The sequence below is a fragment of the Brassica napus genome, chromosome A8 (assembly GCF_020379485.1).
Source record: "Brassica napus cultivar Da-Ae chromosome A8, Da-Ae, whole genome shotgun sequence".
NCBI lineage: Eukaryota > Viridiplantae > Streptophyta > Magnoliopsida > Brassicales > Brassicaceae > Brassica > Brassica napus.
This window is the reverse complement of record NC_063441.1, coordinates 20870374-20892335: the sequence shown is the minus strand read 5'-3', so window position 1 is coordinate 20892335 and position 21962 is coordinate 20870374. Positions and strand designations below refer to the sequence as shown.

General features: G+C 42.9%; 6 protein-coding genes across 24 annotated transcripts; all 6 read left to right on the top strand.

The window, feature by feature from the left end:
• The first annotated feature begins 304 nt into the window (after positions 1 to 304).
• LOC106378781 (protein MICRORCHIDIA 5-like) lies at positions 305 to 3268 on the top strand. Its single transcript, XM_022690350.2, has one exon. It carries the CDS (start codon positions 455 to 457, stop codon positions 2912 to 2914), a length of 2460 nt encoding a protein of 819 aa, XP_022546071.2. The 5' UTR covers positions 305 to 454; the 3' UTR covers positions 2915 to 3268.
• A 178-nt stretch (positions 3269 to 3446) lies between these two features.
• Positions 3447 to 6202, top strand: LOC106431057 (transmembrane 9 superfamily member 2-like). Its single transcript, XM_048738198.1, has 7 exons — positions 3447 to 3689; positions 3897 to 3937; positions 4016 to 4601; positions 4673 to 4810; positions 4893 to 5049; positions 5132 to 5616; positions 5695 to 6202. The coding sequence occupies exons 1-7, from the start codon at positions 3547 to 3549 to the stop codon at positions 5912 to 5914; spliced, it is 1770 nt and encodes a 589-aa protein (XP_048594155.1). The 5' UTR covers positions 3447 to 3546; the 3' UTR covers positions 5915 to 6202.
• On the top strand, positions 3493 to 14763 carry LOC106431058 (transmembrane 9 superfamily member 2-like). 2 transcript variants are annotated; one of them, XM_048738200.1, is made up of 8 exons: positions 3493 to 3516; positions 12016 to 12188; positions 12401 to 12441; positions 12580 to 13165; positions 13234 to 13371; positions 13454 to 13610; positions 13693 to 14177; positions 14256 to 14763. In XM_048738200.1, exons 2-8 carry the CDS (start codon positions 12046 to 12048, stop codon positions 14473 to 14475), a joined length of 1770 nt encoding a protein of 589 aa, XP_048594157.1. In that variant the 5' UTR covers positions 3493 to 3516; positions 12016 to 12045; the 3' UTR covers positions 14476 to 14763. The 2 variants fall into 2 exon arrangements, with proteins under 2 accessions (XP_048594157.1, XP_013727310.1); XM_013871856.3 differs by lacking the exon at positions 3493 to 3516 and having other exon boundaries at positions 11967 to 12188.
• Positions 7955 to 11566, top strand: LOC106431056 (probable splicing factor 3A subunit 1). Of its 9 annotated transcripts, none has more exons than XM_048738186.1 (6): positions 7955 to 8117; positions 8316 to 10415; positions 10497 to 10776; positions 10948 to 10974; positions 11067 to 11134; positions 11217 to 11566. In XM_048738186.1, exons 2-3 carry the CDS (start codon positions 8319 to 8321, stop codon positions 10752 to 10754), a joined length of 2355 nt encoding a protein of 784 aa, XP_048594143.1. In that variant the 5' UTR covers positions 7955 to 8117; positions 8316 to 8318; the 3' UTR covers positions 10755 to 10776; positions 10948 to 10974; positions 11067 to 11134; positions 11217 to 11566. The 9 variants fall into 9 exon arrangements, with proteins under 9 accessions (XP_048594143.1, XP_048594144.1, XP_048594142.1 ...); XM_048738187.1 differs by having other exon boundaries at positions 11212 to 11566; XM_048738185.1 differs by having other exon boundaries at positions 10948 to 11134.
• Positions 14764 to 14885: 122 nt separating the features above from the next.
• Positions 14886 to 18497, top strand: LOC106362115 (probable splicing factor 3A subunit 1). 10 transcript variants are annotated; one of them, XM_048738195.1, is made up of 6 exons: positions 14886 to 15048; positions 15247 to 17346; positions 17428 to 17707; positions 17879 to 17905; positions 17998 to 18065; positions 18148 to 18497. In XM_048738195.1, the coding sequence occupies exons 2-3, from the start codon at positions 15250 to 15252 to the stop codon at positions 17683 to 17685; spliced, it is 2355 nt and encodes a 784-aa protein (XP_048594152.1). In that variant the 5' UTR covers positions 14886 to 15048; positions 15247 to 15249; the 3' UTR covers positions 17686 to 17707; positions 17879 to 17905; positions 17998 to 18065; positions 18148 to 18497. The 10 variants fall into 10 exon arrangements, with proteins under 10 accessions (XP_048594152.1, XP_048594153.1, XP_048594151.1 ...); XM_048738196.1 differs by having other exon boundaries at positions 18143 to 18497; XM_048738194.1 differs by having other exon boundaries at positions 17879 to 18065.
• A 384-nt stretch (positions 18498 to 18881) lies between these two features.
• LOC106382322 (transmembrane 9 superfamily member 2-like) lies at positions 18882 to 21716 on the top strand. Its single transcript, XM_048738199.1, has 7 exons — positions 18882 to 19119; positions 19332 to 19372; positions 19510 to 20095; positions 20167 to 20304; positions 20387 to 20543; positions 20626 to 21110; positions 21189 to 21716. The coding sequence occupies exons 1-7, from the start codon at positions 18977 to 18979 to the stop codon at positions 21406 to 21408; spliced, it is 1770 nt and encodes a 589-aa protein (XP_048594156.1). The 5' UTR covers positions 18882 to 18976; the 3' UTR covers positions 21409 to 21716.
• The last annotated feature ends 246 nt before the right edge of the window (positions 21717 to 21962 follow it).

The following is a 21962-nucleotide window of genomic DNA, read 5'->3' as shown; positions in this document are numbered from 1 at the left end:
CACTAGTCCACCACCATGTGGTTGATTATTCATATTATACTTATTTATGTTTGTAAAAATTATATGTTTGCTTTATATATATCTATATTAAAATATTATAATTGCCAAAATTTTAGTTATTTTTATGACGGTGAAAAATATAAGTTCAATGGGAAAAGGAAATTATCAGTTTTGGTCAAAGGAATATTTTCAAAAAAGGAAATATGTAATTTACTGTTCAAAAAAGGGAAAGTAAATCGCTAAGATTGAGTAATGAATCTGTTTATTATAAATAAGACATTGAGCTCTTAGGATCATCAACTCATCACACGATTAAGAGATCTAAATCAAATTGTTTTCACGAATCCTTAGCGTCAAGTTCTTCCAACTTCTTTTTATTGACTTGTTTGGCCACTTCTCGTCTCTCTCTCTCTCGCCCTTTCCACTTCGAAACCTAGCTTTGCTTTTTGTAACCATGGATTCTCAAACGAGATCTAAGAATCCTGGTAACACTAACCCTAAACCCTACGGTTCGACCGTCCGTGGACAGAAGAGAGGCTCCAGAAGCTACGCCGACGGTGATCCTAATAACTTGCCTGTCAAGAAACCGAGGACGATGGTTAACCCTCGCCAAACCGGTAACAAAACCGTTGAACCGAGAACTCGGAGGCTCTCCCGACAATTCTGGAAAGCAGGAGACGACAAAGAGGACGAGCGTCCACCTCGCAACTGCGGCAACGACGCGGCGATTAGGGTTCACCCTCAGTTTCTTCACGCCAACGCCACCAGCCACAAGTGGGCGCTAGGAGCTTTCGCCGAGCTCTTGGACAACTCTCTAGACGAGGCGTGTAACGGTGCAACATACGTCCACGTGGACTCAACGACGAATCAAAAGGACGGTAAGAGCAGCATGCTCATAGTTCAAGACAACGGAGGCGGGATGGATCCGAATCGGTTTAGAGAGTGTCTCTCTTTAGGGTATTCAAGAAAACGTAACGTGGCTAACACGGTTGGTCAATACGGGAACGGGTTCAAGACTAGTACGATGAGACTTGGCGCTGACGCAATCGTCTTCACGCGTTCTAAAGGAGCCAACGGTGGTAACACGACGCAGAGCGTTGGTATGTTGTCGTATACTTATCTCTACGAGACGAGAAAGAGCGAAGCAGTGGTCCCCACGGTGGACTTTGAGCTGGTGGATAACAACTGGGTTGCGTTGACGCACGACGATAGAGATAAGTGGTTTGATAATCTAGAGACTATAGTCAAGTGGTCTCCTTACGTATCTCAACAAGCTATGTTCGACCAGTTTGATTTACTTGAGGAGCAAGGTACTCAAATCGTTATTTATAATCTATGGGATGATGATGAAGGGAAGCTGGAGCTTGATTTCGACACTGATGGTCACGATATTCAACTCAGAGGTGTGAATCGGGATGAGAAGAAGATAGAGATGGCCAAAGCTTACCCTAACTCGAGGCACTTCTTGACTTATCGTCACTCTCTACGCAGCTATGCGTCGATATTGTATCTCAGACTTCCACCAAACTTTAGAATCATCCTCCGTGGGAAAGAAGTGGAGCATCACAGCTTGTTGGAGGACATGATGATGACCGAAGACATAACGTACAAGCCAGTGGCTTCTCCGGAGTTGTCACTAGATGAAGACATGGTTGCTGCTCTAAAGATTGGCTTTGTGAAAGATGCTCATCATCACATTGACATACAAGGGTTCAATGTCTACCACAAGAACCGGCTTATCAAGCCGTTTTGGAGGGTGTGGAACGCTGCTGGAAGCGATGGACGCGGTGTGATTGGTTTGTTGGAAGCTAACTTTATACAGCCAGCTCACAACAAGCAAGGGTTTGAGAGGACTGCTCTTCTTGCTAGAGTTGAGAACAGGTTGAACAAGTATCAGAAGACGTATTGGTGTAAGAGGTGTCATGAGATTGGTTATGCTCCTAGGAGGTTGCAGAAGAATCTTGAAAGTGGTGTCACTGAAGCTCCTGCTAGTGAAGAGCCAGCTCAATGCAGGCCAAAAAGAAACTCTCAGAAGGAGGCTACACAACCAAGTGTTGCTAACACAAGACATGAGATTGGGCTTAGGAACAAGACTAATGGGCTTGGGGTGAGTTGCAAGGAAACAAGGTCAGTTCATAAAGCAGCTGAGTTTCAGAAGCAGAAGGCACAGCTTGAGCCACAAGTAAAACAGCCAAAAGCTAGGGTTCAAGAATTGGAGAAGAGGCAAAAGGTGAGAGATGTCTCAGCAAAACCTATGGTTGAGCTGCAGAGACAGAGAACACAGAAAGTACAAACTATAGAGACAAGACAGGTGGCTGAGTTGCAGAGACAGAAAAAACAACTTGAGCTGCAAGTCAAACAGTCAAAATCCAAGATTCAAGATTTGGAGAAGAGGCCCACCAAGGTCAAAGATTATGAGTCAGCAAAACTTGTGGTTGAGCTGCAGAGTCAGAAAGGAAAGCTTGAGTTGCAACTCAAGGAGTCACAGTCTAAGATTCAAGATTTGGAGAAAAGGAACAAGGTCAGAGATGATGATTCAGCAAAACTGGTGGAGGAGTTACATGGGGAGAAGGCATTTGTTGAGTCTCAACTAGAGAGTTCAAAAGCCAAGATCCATGATTTGGAGGAATCTCAAAAGGTTGTAGATGAACTGGTGGTAGAGCTGCAGAGAGATAGAGGGTTGCTTGAGTCACAACTTAAGGTGTCACAAGCAAAGAACCAAGAGTTTGAAAAGTCGCAGAAGGCAGTGATGGATGTGTTTCAAGAAGAAAGAGGACGCAGAGATGTGACTGAGGATGCATTGAGGAAGAAACTACGAGGAGCTTATGATGTCATGGACACGCTAAAAATGAAAGTGAATGCCCTCGAAGCGGACCAAGCATTTTGTAAGAAGGTTCACATGCACATGCTTTGAGTACACAGCTTCTAAAACTCTTTTACAAGACTTGTACATTCATTAGAGTCAAGAAGACGACAGTTTATCTTCTTACAAGACTAATGTTTTAAATTTTTCTGTTGTAGTTTTGAAGCTTAAATTCATTATAACATTGATCCAGTTACACAATGTAAAAGTTCTTTGTGATGAAAATTGAATCCGAGTGGTGGAGTGTCTGCTAGACACTCTTTTACCACTAGACCAAGAACTCGTTGTTGGTTGTATTTAGATACTGCTATACACTGCACTTGAAAAATGAACCTCAACACAACAACAAGAAACTCAAATTCAATAATCAGTGAAAACTAGTTCGATAAAACTCTCTAAGCTTTGTTGTTACCTTGTAAGATGGCACATCAAGCGTTTTAAGTATCTCCAACAAAGTAAGCATGTGTGGATACTAGGAGCAGATATACATATGAATATCAAAAGGCCCAATTACATATAGATATTAAAAGGCCCATTTAAATCGAGTGGCCCATCCGTAAACCAGAATACGGTTTCGTCTATAACTCACAGGGCTGATTAATTCTCCTCGAGAGGGTCGGATACAGATTCATAAAGCACAAACACAAACTCAGATCTCACTGATTTGAAGAAGAGAAAACGCAATGACGAAGCTGCTCCTCTTACTCGGAGCTCTAATCCTCTCCAGCGTCGGCTATGTCAGATCCGACGCCTCCGACCACCGTTACAAGGAAGGAGACATCGTTCCTCTATACGCCAACAAGGTCGGCCCATTCCACAATCCAAGGTAACGCTCGCGTGTGTCTCTGAGACTTTTCCGCTAGATCTGAACTTCAGATCTGAGAATGTATCAGCGATTGATTGTAAAAGCTGCGAAATGCAATGAATCTCTTGCTGTTGAATTATTCATATAGACATTGTGATGGATGGATCTGAGTTTAGATTTGAATACTATATAGACTGATCTTGGCTTCTTATTCGATTTTGATCGCAGTGAGACGTATCGCTACTTTGATCTTCCCTTCTGTGTTCCAGGTACTATAGATTCACCACACTATTTGTTTTTTTTTTCTTTTTTTCTTATCTGATATACGTTTGATTTTGGTTTTGTAGAGGGTGTGAAAGAGAAGAAGGAAGCTCTTGGAGAGGTTCTGAACGGCGATCGTCTCGTCAGCGCTCCATACAAGCTCAACTTCAGAGAAGAGAAAGACTCCGAAGTCTACTGCAAGAAGAAGCTAAGCAAAGAAGAGGTCAGAAAGTTCAGACAAGCCGTTGAGAAAGACTACTACTTCCAGATGTACTACGACGATCTCCCCATCTGGGGGTTCATTGGCAAAGTCGACAAGGAGATCAAATCCGATCCGAGCGAGTACAAGTACTTTTTGTACAAGCACATCGAGTTCGAGATTCTGTACAACAACGACCGTGTGATTGAGATCAGTGCTAGGATGGATCCTCACTCGCTTGTGGATCTTACCGAGGATAAAGAAGTGGATGCGGAGTTTATGTATACGGTGAAGTGGAAGGAGACTGAGACTCCGTTTGAGAAGAGGATGGACAAGTACTCTATGTCTTCTTCTCTTCCGCATCACTTGGAGATTCACTGGTTCTCTATTATTAACTCGTGTGTCACTGTCCTGCTTTTGACTGGGTTCCTTGCAACTATCTTGATGCGAGTCCTCAAGAACGATTTCACCAAGTGAGTGTTCCCTACCCCTTATGGTTCGGCTATTTTACATTTCATTGTCTGATAATTAACTCTTTTTACAGGTATGCTCAAGACGAGGAAGCTGCTGATGATCTAGAAGAAACTGGGTGGAAGTACATTCATGGTGATGTGTTTAGGTTCCCAACTCGCAACTCTTTGTTTGCTGCATCGCTTGGTAGTGGCACACAATTGTTTACCCTGTAAGTGTTTCATAACTCTACTTAAACCATTTCTTCACTATCACTCACAGTAGCGTTTACCTTGCTTGTCCACGCCCATCAGGACCATATTCATTTTCATGCTTGCTCTTGTTGGAGTGTTCTACCCTTACAACCGAGGAGCACTCTTCACCGCTTTGGTTGTCATTTACGCTCTAACCTCTGGAATTGCTGGATACACATCCGCCTCTTTCTACTGCCAACTTGAAGGCAAAAGCTGGGTAAATAATTTTTACTTCAAATCCTTTCTCAAATCATCTTCTTACATAAACTAAACGACTTTTTTGTTTCACATTACTGCAGGTGAGAAACTTGTTACTCACTGGATGTCTCTTCTGTGGTCCTTTACTCCTAACCTTCTGCTTCCTCAACACCGTAGCCATCACCTACACAGCAACCGCAGCACTACCCTTTGGAACCATTGTCGTGATCGTCCTTATATGGACTCTAGTAACATCGCCTCTACTCGTCTTAGGTGGCATCGCCGGTAAAAACAGCAAAGCTGAGTTCCAAGCGCCCTGCCGCACGACCAAGTACCCCCGCGAGATCCCGCCGCTCCCTTGGTACAGAAGCGCTATTCCTCAGATGGCCATGGCTGGTTTTCTTCCTTTCAGTGCCATCTACATCGAGCTCTACTACATTTTCGCTAGCGTCTGGGGTCACCGGATCTACACCATCTACAGCATCCTGTTCATTGTCTTCATCATCCTCATCATTGTCACTGCTTTTATAACTGTCGCCTTGACTTACTTCCAGCTCGCTGCTGAAGATCACCAATGGTGGTGGAGGTTCGTTAAGCCATTTCCCATTGTCTTTACCTTCTTCTCTCTCTGAACAATAGAACCTGAGACTGTTTTTATTTGCAGATCATTCCTATGCGGTGGGTCGACCGGTTTGTTTATCTACGCCTACTGCTTATACTACTACTACGCACGATCAGACATGTCTGGATTCATGCAAACATCGTTCTTCTTCGGGTACATGGCTTGCATTTGCTACGGGTTCTTCTTAATGCTCGGGACTGTCGGCTTCCGCGCTGCACTTTTCTTCGTTCGTCACATTTACCGGTCTATCAAATGCGAGTAAGAAGTCTTTATCTTCTTACGATGGTTCTCTTCTTCTTCTGCCTCCTTAAGAACTTTTGCTAGAACAAAGAAAAGATAAAGAGATAGGTTGTTAGAAAGAAGAGAGATATATTCCTGAAAAAGCATCTCTTCTCAGTCTCTCTTCTTCTCTCGTTATTTTGGGCTACATAAATTAAACTTACTTACGTGTATCCTTTTTTATATATTTTATGGATTGTAAAAGATGATCATACCTTCGGACTATTTTTTTTTTTGTATGTAATAAATGTCAAAGCTCTTATTCAAGGTAGTCAGAGCATGAATATCGGTGTCCCTGGACCGATATCTTAGCCTTTTTGGGATTTAAATTAAATGAAAAAGGCCTAATAATGCTTGGGACGAAAGATGAAAGTCCCCGGTTAAGAACTTTTTTGGTCGTGTCCTTAGGAACACGTGGCATCAAACATTCACGTTTCTTTCTCTCTCTCTCGACTGATCAACTTCTCTCGCGAAAGGTCGATGACTCCGGCTCTCTCTGTTGTTTCTGGTGAGAAGAAAGAAGAACCTGACACCAAGGCTGTTGGATCGTCGGCGGCAGGGGATGATGTATCTTCTCCGGTGGATGATGTTCAGAAGAAGATTCGACATGCTGAGAGGTTTGGAGTTTCGGTGAAGCTAACCGAAGAGGAGAAGCGCAATTCTCGTGCTGAGATGTTAGATTAGGGTTACGAAAGGCGGTGGTGGCGCAGTCGTACGCAAGGATCTTAAGGGAAGGGGAGAATGTTTTGATTAATCATATGACGGGGAAGGAGTATAGGCTTAAGGCAACTGGTGATGTCGGGCCTGTGGTTGATGCTGGTGGTATCATTGCGTATGCGAGGAAAGCTGGGATGATTCCTTCCGCAGCAGCTTGATTGATTTCTCCGTGTCAGGTATGAGAGATGAAGATTGCTAATTTTTGGAATGTGATTGATTTCTTATTGTCTACGGAGATCTTCTTCATCTCCAGATCTCGAATCGGTTTGTATATCTCTTCCCATGTTTTGCTCTGTTTTTGAGATTTGGCAATGGTAGAGAGCTGTGTTAATGTTTTATGAACTTAAAGTTTCACACTTTTAATTTGAATTCAAACTTGTGTTTCAGGTTGGTGAAGCAATGGTTCTTGATGGGATTGTATCATCACCATTACGAAGGCCACACGCGCCAAAGAAGCAGTGAGAGGACTTGGGTAGCCAGATTGAGAATTTTGATTGTTCCGAGTTCCCTACGGTAATAAGCAAATATTATTATATCAGGCTTTCTTGAAAGCTTTGGGTGTCTCCATGTACTTAAATATCTTTCCTTTTTACCTTTGATAAGAGAATTGCTGGAGAGATCAAATCATTCTCAACTGAAGGATGGGTTGCTCCAAAGCTTTCCAAACGGATGGACAAGTTCATGCTCTATCTTCTCACTGCTGGTAAGAAAGCTTTGGCTGATGGTGGTGTAACTTCTGATGAAGTAATGGCTGAGTTTAACAAAGCCAAATGTGGAGTTTTGATTGGCTCTGCAATGGGTGGCATGAAGGTACACTCTGAAGCCAAAGATTGGGGAATTATTTGCTAATCGTTGCATCTCTAACAATCTGGTAGTGATACAGGTCTTCAATGATGCTATTGTAAGCGCTGAAGATCTCTTACAAGAAGATGAATCCTTTCTGTGTACCTTTCGCCACAACAAACATGGGTTCTGCTATGCTTTTTAAAAATTTGTCTTAGGATCTTTTTATTACTTGTCATACAAGTTTGTGTCATGAACTCAACAATTAATTTACTAAGAGACAACTAAAAGTCCCACCAGTAATTACCATTTTTACAAAAAGTCCTTAACAATGTCCTAATCTAAAAATAACAATAAAAAACTCTAAGGACTTAAAACTAAGGACAATGGATAATCATGCTCTCATAATCGTTGTGCAAATATTTGCATCTATTTGAATCTATTTGATAACTTTGGGGAATCAGTGAATATCAAAAGGCCCAATTACATATAGATATTAAAAGGCCATTTTAAATCGAGTGGCCCATCTGTAAACCAGAATACGGTTTCGTCTCAGATTAATTCTCCTCGAGAGGGTCGGGTCGGTTTCCATTGAACCGTCTTGTAAGTTGGTTTAAATCTCGAACTTGCTCCTCCTCCTCCGCATCTATTCGACGTCGCGGCGGTTTTATTCATTCCCGGCTGAGGTACGGTGTCTCTTATCTCTCTACCCTAAATCATAACCGTAGTAATCCGCGTCGCCGATTCCACTTTTACTTTCTATCTCTCTCTCTCTCGCATCGTGTGTTTAAGAATTTGTGCTGAGTTACTATTCCAATCAATTAGGTCTCGCAACGAATTCAATCAGGATCCGACGTTGATTTCTTATCCTTCTCTTGTTGCAGAAGATGTTAAGCTCGATGCAGATACTGCCTCTCGAGGCTCCTCCCACCGACGGGAACCTCGGTCCTCTCCCTCCTTCGCAGCTAACGGATCAAGAAATCGAAGAGAGAGAGCTGCAATCAGAGCAGAAGAGCTCGAATCAAGCTCCTGAGTCTGTAGCTACTCACACGAGGACTATTGGTATCATCCACCCGCCTCCAGATATCAGAAGCATCGTGGAGAAAACGGCGCAGTTTGTATCCAAGAACGGGTTGGAGTTTGAGAAGAGGATCATGGCTAGCAATGCCAAGAATGCTAAATTCAACTTTCTGACCAGCTCTGATCCGTATCATGCGTTTTACCAGCATAAGCTCGCTGAGTATCGTGCTCAGGACGAAGATGGAGCTCAGGGTAGTGATGCAGATGGTGCAGATCTTCAAGTTGATGGTGGTGGTGATGAGGGTGAAGCAGGTGAGGCGCAGCCTGACCTTCAGGCTCAGTTTAGGGTTCCTCCTAAGGCTTTAGAGCCTCCTGAGCCTGAGAAGTATACAGTTAGACTTCCTGAAGGGATTACAGGCGAGGAGCTTGAGTATATTAAGCTCACGGCTCAGTTTGTGGCACGGAATGGGAAGTCTTTCTTGACTGGGTTGCAGAGTAGAGAGAATAACAATCCTCAGTTTTTCTTTATGAAGCCAACTCATAGCATGTTCCCTTTGTTCACTGCCCTGGTTGATGCGTACTTCGATGTGTTAAAGCCTCCGGAAGACTTGAAAGAGAAGCTGAGGAAGAGTGCTGCTGATTTGACGACGGTTCTTGAGCGTTGTTTGCATCGTCTTGAATGGGATCGTTCTCAGGAGCAGCAGAGGAAGAAAGAAGAGGACGAGAAGGAGCAGGAGAGAGTGCAGATGGCTATGATTGATTGGCATGATTTTGTGGTTGTGGAGTCTATTGATTTTGCTGACGACGAGGACGAGGAGTTGCCACCGCCTATGACGCTTGAGGAGGTTATAAGGAGGAGCAAAGTATCGGCAGCGATGGAAGAAGATGACGTTGTGGAGCCTGGAAAGGAAGTTGAGATGGAAATGGATGAAGAAGAGATGAAGCTTGTTGCGGATGGAATGAGAGCAGCGAACCTGGAAGAGAATGGTGGCTATGTGAAGATTGACAATATGAACGAAGAAGCACCTATGAGAATTGTTAAGAACTGGAAGAGGCCAGAAGATAGGATCCCGACAGAGAGAGATCCTACTAAAGTTGTTATATCTCCAATTACTGGCGAGTTGATTCCCATCAATGAGATGTCTGAGCACATGCGGATTTCGCTTATTGATCCCAAGTTCAAGGAGCAGAAGGACCGGATGTTTGCTAAGATTCGCGAGACCACTCTTGCACAAGATGATGAGATTGCTAAAAACATAGTCGGACTTGCTCGTCTGCGTCCTGATATTTTTGGGACAACTGAAGAAGAAGTCTCAAATGCTGTAAAAGCGGAGATTGAGAAGAAGAAAGATGAGCAGCCAAGTCAAGTAATATGGGATGGTCACACAGGAAGTATAGGTCGCACAGCAAACCAAGCCTTGGCTCAGAATGCTAATGGAGAAGAGCAAGGTAATGGCGTTTATGGAGATCCCAATAGCTTCCCTGGTCCGGCTGCTCTTCCTCCTCCTCGCCTAGGTGTCCCAGTAGTCCGGCCACTGCCACCACCTCCCAATCTCGCCTTGAACCTCCCTCGCCCTCCTCCTTCTGTTCAGTACCCCGGGCCACCGAGGCCATTAGGTGTTCCAATGATGCAAGGCATGCATCCACAACACCAGCTCTCGATGCCTGGACAACCTGGACACCCGTCGATGATGATGATGAACCGACCACCACAAATGCAGGCGGGTATGCATGTGCCGCCTCCACCGGGATCACAATTTGCTCATCTTCAAGTTCCGAGACCTTATGGTCAGCTTGCACCACCTCCTATGGGGATGATGCAACCACCACCTATGCATGGGATGCCTCCTCCTCCACCCCCTGGGGAAGCACCACCGCCTCTTCCTGAGGAGCCAGAGCCGAAGAGACAAAAATTCGACGAGTCAGCTCTTATTCCCGAAGAACAATTTCTTGCTCAGCATCCGGTAATGTTTTCTGTAAACTCTTCAATCATTTTTTCTTTCGTCTGAGTTGTATCTTACATATTTTGTTTTTAATGTATGCAGGGCTCAGCTACGATCCGTGTCTCTGTTCCAAGTGTGGATGACGGGCAGGTCATTGAGATCACAGTGCAGTCATTATCCGAAAATGTAGGAAGTTTGAAGGAGAAAATAGCTGGTGAAACACAAATTCCAGCAAACAAACAAAAGTTAAGTGGCAAAGCTGGGTTCTTAAAGGACAACATGTCGCTTGCTCACTACAATGTCGGAGCAGGAGAAATCTTAACACTGTCTTTGAGAGAACGTGGTGGGAGAAAGAGATAAAGAGTCAGCTGGTGGATGCAGGGAATGCTTTTTAATCTCTTAATTCTTCTTCTGATGTTTAATATTGGTGGCCAAAACTCTATGTTATATCTCTTTCACATATCTTTACTCTTGGCTCATCATATCTACTATCTATGGAAGTTTTAAACTGACGAAGGATTCTTACTAACTTAAGTTTGTTTTGGATTTGCAGCTTGTTCTGAGGCAACGTTTTGGCTCTGTAATCTTTTAAAAAACTCCTCTTTATTACATGATACTTGTTTCGTCTTTGTCTGTGTGGATTATGTTTGGTTTAGCTTATTTTTCGTGCAGTTTGAGGTACTACAATATGAGGATGCTGCTTTGCTTTTTATTTCTCTACGGGCTCGTCATAGTGACAGGTACACAACTAGAATATAGTCAAGATGTTAAAAACCTTCTATAGGCTTTCTTGTTGGATTGTAAATCAAAACTCCAGTCCAGGGCCAGCAAGCAGAACCATTTGTCCAAGACGTGTGTCTACAAATGAAGTAGACAATCAATAGCAAGAACCAAAAACACAAACAAGTTGCTCAAAGCACAGTCTTAAGGAAATCAAACTCCACATAGGAGATAACCTTCTGGTGCACGTCCTTGGAGAATAAGCTATGAAGGAGAAGAGCAGAGAGAACAAACGCCCGGGTCGTTTCATTTATTGATCCATTAGGAAGGTAGAAACATTGTAGTTTCTCACCGCCTGCCACTAGTTCTTATAGAAATCAAGAACCTGTATTCATGCAGCATAAAACGATGCACGTTGTGTGTTATAATGAATGTACGTTTCAAATTGTTTATTGATCTTCTACATCTCTATTATGACGTGGGATCATGCAAAGTAAACTAATTGAAGTATAACGCACGTATAATTTAAAGGATTTGATTATTAGATTTTATAATGATTGCTTTGAATTGCAACAAATTAAATATTTTAATCATATAACATCAACAAGCATTCTTCACCATCTTCCCTATTTTGAAAAAGGGCTTAAAAATAGTTACGTTCTCATTTTGTATAATTAATCAGTATATGCTTTGATTATTTACTGTAACCATTTATATAACTATTCAATAGCCTTAGTAGTTCTTACAAAATAAATTAAAAAAAAGCTTTATGGACAGTAACACATATTTAGACATTTTAACAACTTTTGAGAAAAATTACTTTGCATTGAAGTCTGGTGCTGTATATAAGTATCGTCGTCTCCAGTTTTCCTTGTGCGGAATTAATAAAGCACAAACTCAGATCTCACTGATTTGAAGAAGAGAAAACGCAATGACGAAGCTGCTCCTCTTACTCGGAGCTCTAATCCTCTCCAGCGTCGGCTATGTCAGATCCGACGCCTCTGACCACCGTTACAAGGAAGGAGACATCGTTCCTCTATACGCCAACAAGGTCGGCCCATTTCACAATCCAAGGTAACGCTCGCGTGCGTCTCTGTGACTTTTTGGCTAGATCTGAACTTCAGATCTGATACTGTATCAGCGGATTGATTGTAAAAGCTGTGAAATGCAATGAATCTCTTGCTGTTCATATAGACATTGTTGTCGTCTGTGTGATGGATGGATCTGTGTTTAGATTCGGATTCTATATAGACTGATCTTGGCTTCTTATTCGATTTTGATTGCAGTGAGACGTATCGTTACTTTGATCTTCCCTTCTGTGTTCCAGGTACTATAGATTCATCACACTATTTGTTTTTTTTTTTCTTATATATAGATTCACCACATTATTTGTTTTTTTTCTTTTTTTCTTATCTGATATACTATTAGTTTGTTATCTGATATACGTTTGATTTTGGTTTTGTAGAGGGTGTGAAAGAGAAGAAGGAAGCTCTTGGAGAGGTTCTGAACGGCGATCGTCTCGTCAGCGCTCCGTACAAGCTCAACTTCAGAGAAGAAAAAGACTCCGAAGTCTACTGCAAGAAGAAGCTAAGCAAAGAAGAGGTCAGAAAGTTCAGACAAGCCGTTGAGAAAGACTACTACTTCCAGATGTACTACGACGATCTCCCCATCTGGGGCTTCATTGGGAAAGTCGACAAGGAGATCAAATCCGATCCGAGCGAGTACAAGTACTTTTTGTACAAGCACATCGAGTTCGAGATTCTGTACAACAACGACCGTGTGATTGAGATCAGTGCTAGGATGGATCCTCACTCGCTTGTGGATCTTACTGAGGATAAGGAAGTTGATGCGGAGTTTATGTATACGGTGAAGTGGAAGGAGACTGAGACTCCGTTTGAGAAGAGGATGGACAAGTACTCTATGTCTTCTTCTCTTCCGCATCACCTGGAGATTCACTGGTTCTCTATTATTAACTCGTGTGTCACTGTCCTGCTTTTGACTGGGTTCCTTGCAACTATCTTGATGCGAGTCCTCAAGAATGATTTCACTAAGTAAGTTCCTTACACCCTCATGGTCAGCTATTTTACATTTCCTTGTCTGATAATTAACTTTTTTACAGGTATGCTCAAGACGAGGAAGCTGCTGATGATCTAGAAGAAACTGGGTGGAAGTACATTCATGGTGATGTGTTTAGGTTCCCAACTCGCAACTCTTTGTTTGCTGCATCGCTTGGTAGTGGCACACAATTGTTTACCCTGTAAGTGTTTCATAACTCTACTTAAACCATTTCTTCACTATCACTCACAGTAGCGTTTACCTTGCTTGTCCACGCCCATCAGGACCATATTCATTTTCATGCTTGCTCTTGTTGGAGTGTTCTACCCTTACAACCGAGGAGCACTCTTCACCGCTTTGGTTGTCATTTACGCTCTAACCTCTGGAATTGCTGGATACACATCCGCCTCTTTCTACTGCCAACTTGAAGGCAAAAGCTGGGTAAATAATTTTTACTTCAAATCCTTTCTCAAATCATCTTCTTACATAAACTAAACGACTTTTTTGTTTCACATTACTGCAGGTGAGAAACTTGTTACTCACTGGATGTCTCTTCTGCGGTCCTTTACTCCTAACCTTCTGCTTCCTCAACACCGTAGCCATCACCTACACTGCAACCGCAGCACTACCCTTTGGAACCATTGTCGTGATCGTCCTTATATGGACTCTAGTCACATCGCCTCTACTCGTCTTAGGTGGCATCGCCGGTAAAAACAGCAAAGCTGAGTTCCAAGCGCCCTGCCGCACGACCAAGTACCCCCGCGAGATTCCGCCGCTCCCTTGGTACAGAAGCGCGGTTCCTCAGATGGCCATGGCTGGTTTTCTTCCTTTCAGTGCCATCTACATCGAGCTTTACTACATTTTCGCTAGTGTCTGGGGTCACCGGATCTACACCATCTACAGCATCCTGTTCATTGTCTTCATCATCCTCATCATTGTCACTGCTTTTATAACCGTCGCCTTGACTTACTTCCAGCTCGCTGCTGAAGATCACCAATGGTGGTGGAGGTTCGTTAAGCCATTTCCCATTGTCTTTACCTTCTTCTCTCTCTGAACAATAGAACCTGAGACTGTTTTTATTTGCAGATCATTCCTATGCGGTGGGTCGACCGGTTTGTTTATCTACGCCTACTGCTTATACTACTACTACGCACGATCAGACATGTCTGGATTCATGCAAACATCGTTCTTCTTCGGGTACATGGCTTGCATTTGCTACGGGTTCTTCTTAATGCTCGGGACTGTCGGCTTCCGCGCTGCACTTTTCTTCGTTCGTCACATTTACCGGTCTATCAAATGCGAGTAAGAAGTCTTTATCTTCTTACGATGGTTCTCTTCTTCTTCTGCCTCCTTAAGAATTTTTGCTAGAACAAAGAAAAGATAAAGAGATAGGTTGTTAGAAAGAAGAGAGATATATTCCTGAAAAAGCATCTCTTCTCAGTCTCTCTTCTTCTCTCGTTATTTTGGGCTACATAAATTAAACTTACTTACGTGTATCCTTTTTTATATATTTTATGGATTGTAAAAGATGATCATACCTTCGGACTATTTTTTTTTTTGTATGTAATAAATGTCAAAGCTCTTATTCAAGGTAGTCATAATCGTTGTGCAAATATTTGCATCTATTTGAATCTATTTGATAACTTTGGGGAATCAGTGAATATCAAAAGGCCCAATTACATATAGATATTAAAAGGCCATTTTAAATCGAGTGGCCCATCTGTAAACCCGAATACGGTTTCGTCTCAGATTAATTCTCCTCGAGAGGGTCGGGTCGGTTTCCATTGAACCGTCTTGTAAGTTGGTTTAAATCTCGAACTTGCTCCTCCTCCTCCGCATCTATTCGACGTCGCGGCGGTTTTATTCATTCCCGGCTGAGGTACGGTGTCTCTTATCTCTCTACCCTAAATCATAACCGTAGTAATCCGCGTCGCCGATTCCACTTTTACTTTCTATCTCTCTCTCTCTCGCATCGTGTGTTTAAGAATTTGTGCTGAGTTACTATTCCAATCAATTAGGTCTCGCAACGAATTCAATCAGGATCCGACGTTGATTTCTTATCCTTCTCTTGTTGCAGAAGATGTTAAGCTCGATGCAGATACTGCCTCTCGAGGCTCCTCCCACCGACGGGAACCTCGGTCCTCTCCCTCCTTCGCAGCTAACGGATCAAGAAATCGAAGAGAGAGAGCTGCAATCAGAGCAGAAGAGCTCGAATCAAGCTCCTGAGTCTGTAGCTACTCACACGAGGACTATTGGTATCATTCACCCGCCTCCAGATATCAGAAGCATCGTCGAGAAAACGGCGCAGTTTGTATCCAAGAACGGTTTGGAGTTTGAGAAGAGGATCATGGCTAGCAATGCCAAGAATGCTAAATTCAACTTTCTGACTAGCTCAGATCCGTATCATGCGTTTTACCAGCATAAGCTCGCTGAATATCGTGCTCAGAACGAAGATGGAGCTCAGGGTAGTGATGCAGATGGTGCAGATCTTCAAGTTGATGGTGGTGGTGATGAGGGTGAAGCAGGTGAGGCGCAGCCTGACCTTCAGGCTCAGTTTAGGGTTCCTCCTAAGCCTTTAGAGCCTCCTGAGCCTGAGAAGTATACAGTTAGACTTCCTGAAGGGATTACAGGCGAGGAGCTTGAGTATATTAAGCTCACGGCTCAGTTTGTGGCACGGAATGGGAAGTCTTTCTTGACTGGGTTGCAGAGTAGAGAGAATAACAATCCTCAGTTTTTCTTTATGAAGCCAACTCATAGCATGTTCCCTTTGTTCACTGCCCTGGTTGATGCGTACTTCGATGTGTTAAAGCCTCCGGAAGACTTGAAAGAGAAGCTGAGGAAGAGTGCTGCTGATTTGACGACGGTTCTTGAGCGTTGTTTGCATCGTCTTGAATGGGATCGTTCTCAGGAGCAGCAGAGGAAGAAAGAAGAGGACGAGAAGGAGCAGGAGAGAGTGCAGATGGCTATGATTGATTGGCATGATTTTGTGGTTGTGGAGTCTATTGATTTTGCTGACGACGAGGACGAGGAGTTGCCACCGCCTATGACGCTTGAGGAGGTTATAAGGAGGAGCAAAGTATCGGCAGCGATGGAAGAAGATGACGTTGTGGAGCCTGGAAAGGAAGTTGAGATGGAAATGGATGAAGAAGAGATGAAGCTTGTTGCGGATGGAATGAGAGCAGCGAACCTGGAAGAGAATGGTGGCTATGTGAAGATTGACAATATGAACGAAGAAGCACCTATGAGAATTGTTAAGAACTGGAAGAGGCCAGAAGATAGGATCCCGACAGAGAGAGATCCTACTAAAGTTGTTATATCTCCAATTACTGGCGAGTTGATTCCCATCAATGAGATGTCTGAGCACATGCGGATTTCGCTTATTGATCCCAAGTTCAAGGAGCAGAAGGACCGGATGTTTGCTAAGATTCGCGAGACCACTCTTGCACAAGATGATGAGATTGCTAAAAACATAGTCGGACTTGCTCGTCTGCGTCCTGATATTTTTGGGACAACTGAAGAAGAAGTCTCAAATGCTGTAAAAGCGGAGATTGAGAAGAAGAAAGATGAGCAGCCAAGTCAAGTAATATGGGATGGTCACACAGGAAGTATAGGTCGCACAGCAAACCAAGCCTTGGCTCAGAATGCTAATGGAGAAGAGCAAGGTAATGGCGTTTATGGAGATCCCAATAGCTTCCCTGGTCCGGCTGCTCTTCCTCCTCCTCGCCTAGGTGTCCCAGTAGTCCGGCCACTGCCACCACCTCCCAATCTCGCCTTGAACCTCCCTCGCCCTCCTCCTTCTGTTCAGTACCCCGGGCCACCGAGGCCATTAGGTGTTCCAATGATGCAAGGCATGCATCCACAACACCAGCTCTCGATGCCTGGACAACCTGGACACCCGTCGATGATGATGATGAACCGACCACCACAAATGCAGGCGGGTATGCATGTGCCGCCTCCACCGGGATCACAATTTGCTCATCTTCAAGTTCCGAGACCTTATGGTCAGCTTGCACCACCTCCTATGGGGATGATGCAACCACCACCTATGCATGGGATGCCTCCTCCTCCACCCCCTGGGGAAGCACCACCGCCTCTTCCTGAGGAGCCAGAGCCGAAGAGACAAAAATTCGACGAGTCAGCTCTTATTCCCGAAGAACAATTTCTTGCTCAGCATCCGGTAATGTTTTCTGTAAACTCTTCAATCATTTTTTCTTTCGTCTGAGTTGTATCTTACATATTTTGTTTTTAATGTATGCAGGGCTCAGCTACGATCCGTGTCTCTGTTCCAAGTGTGGATGACGGGCAGGTCATTGAGATCACAGTGCAGTCATTATCCGAAAATGTAGGAAGTTTGAAGGAGAAAATAGCTGGTGAAACACAAATTCCAGCAAACAAACAAAAGTTAAGTGGCAAAGCTGGGTTCTTAAAGGACAACATGTCGCTTGCTCACTACAATGTCGGAGCAGGAGAAATCTTAACACTGTCTTTGAGAGAACGTGGTGGGAGAAAGAGATAAAGAGTCAGCTGGTGGATGCAGGGAATGCTTTTTAATCTCTTAATTCTTCTTCTGATGTTTAATATTGGTGGCCAAAACTCTATGTTATATCTCTTTCACATATCTTTACTCTTGGCTCATCATATCTACTATCTATGGAAGTTTTAAACTGACGAAGGATTCTTACTAACTTAAGTTTGTTTTGGATTTGCAGCTTGTTCTGAGGCAACGTTTTGGCTCTGTAATCTTTTAAAAAACTCCTCTTTATTACATGATACTTGTTTCGTCTTTGTCTGTGTGGATTATGTTTGGTTTAGCTTATTTTTCGTGCAGTTTGAGGTACTACAATATGAGGATGCTGCTTTGCTTTTTATTTCTCTACGGGCTCGTCATAGTGACAGGTACACAACTAGAATATAGTCAAGATGTTAAAAACCTTCTATAGGCTTTCTTGTTGGATTGTAAATCAAAACTCCAGTCCAGGGCCAGCAAGCAGAACCATTTGTCCAAGACGTGTGTCTACAAATGAAGTAGACAATCAATAGCAAGAACCAAAAACACAAACAAGTTGCTCAAAGCACAGTCTTAAGGAAATCAAACTCCACATAGGAGATAACCTTCTGGTGCACGTCCTTGGAGAATAAGCTATGAAGGAGAAGAGCAGAGAGAACAAACGCCCGGGTCGTTTCATTTATTGATCCATTAGGAAGGTAGAAACATTGTAGTTTCTCACCGCCTGCCACTAGTTCTTATAGAAATCAAGAACCTGTATTCATGCAGCATAAAACGATGCACGTTGTGTGTTATAATGAATGTACGTTTCAAATTGTTTATTGATCTTCTACATCTCTATTATGACGTGGGATCATGCAAAGTAAACTAATTGAAGTATAACGCACGTATAATTTAAAGGATTTGATTATTAGATTTTATAATGATTGCTTTGAATTGCAACAAATTAAATATTTTAATCATATAACATCAACAAGCATTCTTCACCATCTTCCCTATTTTGAAAAAGGGCTTAAAAATAGTTACGTTCTCATTTTGTATAATTAATCAGTATATGCTTTGATTATTTACTGTAACCATTTATATAACTATTCAATAGCCTTAGTAGTTCTTACAAAATAAATTAAAAAAAAGCTTTATGGACAGTAACACATATTTAGACATTTTAACAACTTTTGAGAAAAATTACTTTGCATTGAAGTCTGGTGCTGTATATAAGTATCGTCGTCTCCAGTTTTCCTTGTGCGGAATTAATAAAGCACAAACTCAGATCTCACTGATTTGAAGAAGAGAAAACGCAATGACGAAGCTGCTCCTCTTACTCGGAGCTCTAATCCTCTCCAGCGTCGGCTATGTCAGATCCGACGCCTCTGACCACCGTTACAAGGAAGGAGACATCGTTCCTCTATACGCCAACAAGGTCGGCCCATTTCACAATCCAAGGTAACGCTCGCGTGCGTCTCTGTGACTTTTTGGCTAGATCTGAACTTCAGATCTGATACTGTATCAGCGGATTGATTGTAAAAGCTGTGAAATGCAATGAATCTCTTGCTGTTCATATAGACATTGTTGTCGTCTGTGTGATGGATGGATCTGTGTTTAGATTCGGATTCTATATAGACTGATCTTGGCTTCTTATTCGATTTTGATTGCAGTGAGACGTATCGTTACTTTGATCTTCCCTTCTGTGTTCCAGGTACTATAGATTCATCACACTATTTGTTTTTTTTTTCTTATATATAGATTCACCACATTATTTGTTTTTTTTCTTTTTTTCTTATCTGATATACTATTAGTTTGTTATCTGATATACGTTTGATTTTGGTTTTGTAGAGGGTGTGAAAGAGAAGAAGGAAGCTCTTGGAGAGGTTCTGAACGGCGATCGTCTCGTCAGCGCTCCGTACAAGCTCAACTTCAGAGAAGAAAAAGACTCCGAAGTCTACTGCAAGAAGAAGCTAAGCAAAGAAGAGGTCAGAAAGTTCAGACAAGCCGTTGAGAAAGACTACTACTTCCAGATGTACTACGACGATCTCCCCATCTGGGGCTTCATTGGGAAAGTCGACAAGGAGATCAAATCCGATCCGAGCGAGTACAAGTACTTTTTGTACAAGCACATCGAGTTCGAGATTCTGTACAACAACGACCGTGTGATTGAGATCAGTGCTAGGATGGATCCTCACTCGCTTGTGGATCTTACTGAGGATAAGGAAGTTGATGCGGAGTTTATGTATACGGTGAAGTGGAAGGAGACTGAGACTCCGTTCGAGAAGAGGATGGACAAGTACTCTATGTCTTCTTCTCTTCCGCATCACCTGGAGATTCACTGGTTCTCTATTATTAACTCGTGTGTCACTGTCCTGCTTTTGACTGGGTTCCTTGCAACTATCTTGATGCGAGTCCTCAAGAACGATTTCACCAAGTGAGTGTTCCCTACCCCTTATGGTTCGGCTATTTTACATTTCATTGTCTGATAATTAACTCTTTTTACAGGTATGCTCAAGACGAGGAAGCTGCTGATGATCTAGAAGAAACTGGGTGGAAGTACATTCATGGTGATGTGTTTAGGTTCCCAACTCGCAACTCTTTGTTTGCTGCATCGCTTGGTAGTGGCACACAATTGTTTACCCTGTAAGTGTTTCATAACTCTACTTAAACCATTTCTTCACTATCACTCACAGTAGCGTTTACCTTGCTTGTCCACGCCCATCAGGACCATATTCATTTTCATGCTTGCTCTTGTTGGAGTGTTCTACCCTTACAACCGAGGAGCACTCTTCACCGCTTTGGTTGTCATTTACGCTCTAACCTCTGGAATTGCTGGATACACATCCGCCTCTTTCTACTGCCAACTTGAAGGCAAAAGCTGGGTAAATAATTTTTACTTCAAATCCTTTCTCAAATCATCTTCTTACATAAACTAAACGACTTTTTTGTTTCACATTACTGCAGGTGAGAAACTTGTTACTCACTGGATGTCTCTTCTGCGGTCCTTTACTCCTAACCTTCTGCTTCCTCAACACCGTAGCCATCACCTACACTGCAACCGCAGCACTACCCTTTGGAACCATTGTCGTGATCGTCCTTATATGGACTCTAGTCACATCGCCTCTACTCGTCTTAGGTGGCATCGCCGGTAAAAACAGCAAAGCTGAGTTCCAAGCGCCCTGCCGCACGACCAAGTACCCCCGCGAGATTCCGCCGCTCCCTTGGTACAGAAGCGCGGTTCCTCAGATGGCCATGGCTGGTTTTCTTCCTTTCAGTGCCATCTACATCGAGCTTTACTACATTTTCGCTAGTGTCTGGGGTCACCGGATCTACACCATCTACAGCATCCTGTTCATTGTCTTCATCATCCTCATCATTGTCACTGCTTTTATAACCGTCGCCTTGACTTACTTCCAGCTCGCTGCTGAAGATCACCAATGGTGGTGGAGGTTCGTTAAGCCATTTCCCATTGTCTTTACCTTCTTCTCTCTCTGAACAATAGAACCTGAGACTGTTTTTATTTGCAGATCATTCCTATGCGGTGGGTCGACCGGTTTGTTTATCTACGCCTACTGCTTATACTACTACTACGCACGATCAGACATGTCTGGATTCATGCAAACATCGTTCTTCTTCGGGTACATGGCTTGCATTTGCTACGGGTTCTTCTTAATGCTCGGGACTGTCGGCTTCCGCGCTGCACTTTTCTTCGTTCGTCACATTTACCGGTCTATCAAATGCGAGTAAGAAGTCTTTATCTTCTTACGATGGTTCTCTTCTTCTTCTGCCTCCTTAAGAATTTTTGCTAGAACAAAGAAAAGATAAAGAGATGGGTTGTTAGAAAGAAGAGAGATAAAATGACAATGTTAATGCCTGATTATTTCCTGAAAAAGCATCTCTTCTCTGTCTCTCTCTTCTTCTCGTTATTTTGGGCTACGGAAATTAAAATTACTTACGTGTATCCTTTTCTATATATTTTATGGATTGTAAAAGATGATCATACCTTCGGACTTTTTTTTTGTATGTAATAAATGTCAAAGCTCTTATTCAAGGTAGTCATGATCGTTGTGCAATATTTGCATCTGTTTAAATCTATTTGATAACTTTGGGGGAATCAGCGAAGTTCTGGTTCAGAGAACGCACAGGAATGGAATTATTATGATTTGCGAGGGACAAGCTCTGACTATGAGCAATGCAATATATGTATAAAATATGAGCTTCACATTGGATACACTTGTGTCTTAACATTCCCAAAACGTTCGGTTTGCTAAACACAGAATTTGTTATTACAGAAAAAAAAA